Source organism: Acyrthosiphon pisum, chromosome A1 (assembly GCF_005508785.2).
Source record: "Acyrthosiphon pisum isolate AL4f chromosome A1, pea_aphid_22Mar2018_4r6ur, whole genome shotgun sequence".
In the NCBI taxonomy this organism is placed as follows: Eukaryota; Metazoa; Arthropoda; class Insecta; order Hemiptera; family Aphididae; genus Acyrthosiphon; species Acyrthosiphon pisum.
This window is the reverse complement of record NC_042494.1, coordinates 9387969-9389346: the sequence shown is the minus strand read 5'-3', so window position 1 is coordinate 9389346 and position 1378 is coordinate 9387969. Positions and strand designations below refer to the sequence as shown.

General features: G+C 36.9%; 1 protein-coding gene across 1 annotated transcript; it reads left to right on the top strand.

Annotated features, from left to right (window-relative positions):
- The first annotated feature begins 91 nt into the window (after positions 1-91).
- Positions 92-1317, top strand: LOC115033910. Its single transcript, XM_029488744.1, has 3 exons — positions 92-766; positions 833-1143; positions 1199-1317. Exons 1-3 carry the CDS (start codon positions 379-381, stop codon positions 1247-1249), a joined length of 750 nt encoding a protein of 249 aa, XP_029344604.1. The 5' UTR covers positions 92-378; the 3' UTR covers positions 1250-1317.
- Positions 1318-1378: the final 61 nt, after the last annotated feature.

Sequence of the window (1378 nt, the reverse complement as noted above, 5' to 3'; positions counted from 1 at the left end):
GACAGTGCTTATAATTATTGTGTATTTGAATTTGTAATAATAAAGTGTTAAATTATTGTTATCTTTAAAAAGTCTAAAAGTGTTTATAATTATCACCTATCTTTCTCATCCACGACTCAAGACAACGACGAACGTGCGACGTCGCTAAATAATTATTGTATTATACAATAGTATAATATAGTGTTTTATAGTGTTCAACGTGTCCTGCACGGCGATCACTACAGTGTGTACCCGTACGAGTACACAGATAGTTGGGAGCGGCTGGAAGACAGGAGACTACCGAGTAAGAGGGATTTTTTTAGTACGTTGACGGAGACCGGTATTAAGGAGAAGGAGTTTGACCACGCGAAGGAGGTCTGGGACCACTTCGGCTGTACGATGTTGGGTGAGTACAGCGATCTGTACCTCAAAATCGATGTGCTGTTGTTGGCGGACGTTTTTGAGAACTTCCGCGACGTGTGCATGAGGGCGTATAACCTGGACGCCGCCCATTATTTCACCGCCCCAGGCTTAAGTTTCGATGCGATGCTTAAGTTCACGGGGCAAAAGCTCCAGTTATTACATGATTATGGCATGCTATTAATGTTCGAAAATGGTCAATATATTATTTTTAAAAATGAATATATATATATAATAATCTTATTTATTTTTATAGGTATACGTGGAGGACTAGTGCAGGCGAGTAAGATGTACACGAAGGCCAATAATACAAAAACTCCGGGGTATGACGAAACGAAGGAGAAATCGTGGATAATATATCAGGACTGTAAGTATATTTTTTTTCAAAACTTGTTATTTTTTTTCTTACTTAATAATATTTTTATTTTTATAGGTAACAACTTGTATGGGTGGGCAATGTTCCAGTACATGCCGTACGGTGGGTTCAACTGGGTTGAACCCACATTAAACGGGTTAAATGATTTAGATGCTACATCACCAATAGATCGAGTGTATGAGGTTGATGTGTCATATCCCCCAAGATTACATTCTATCCACAACGACCTCCCCTTCCTGCCGCAAAATAGTGTGCCGCGTGGTTCAAAGGTGAGGAAGTTGATGGCCACGTTTGAGAAAAAGGAGAATCATATTATACATTATCGAAACCTGCAACAGGCGATTAAGAATGGTCTTATAGTTGAAAAAGTAAATATTTGTATTTATATGATTTTAAACAGATTTTTAACATTTTTTCTTATAGGTACACAGGGTTATAACCAGTCAGATTGGCTGGCTAAATATATTGAGTTAAATACCGAGATGAGGAAAAGAGCTACAAACGCGTTTGAGAAAGATTTTTTTAAACTTATGAATAACGCTGTATTTGGTATGTTACTTTATTTATACTACTTAAACATTTTTACTAACATTTTTATTTTTT

Excerpts from the sequence above, each read along its gene's own strand:
- LOC115033910 (XM_029488744.1), top strand. The coding sequence starts at position 379 with ATGTTGGGTGAGTACAGCGATCTGTACCTCAAAATCGATGTGCTGTTG. Across the intron at positions 767-832 it reads GTGGATAATATATCAGGACT|GTAACAACTTGTATGGGTGG; the intron begins GTAAGTATATTT and ends TTATTTTTATAG. Across the intron at positions 1,144-1,198 it reads ATGGTCTTATAGTTGAAAAA|GTACACAGGGTTATAACCAG; the intron begins GTAAATATTTGT and ends TTTTTCTTATAG.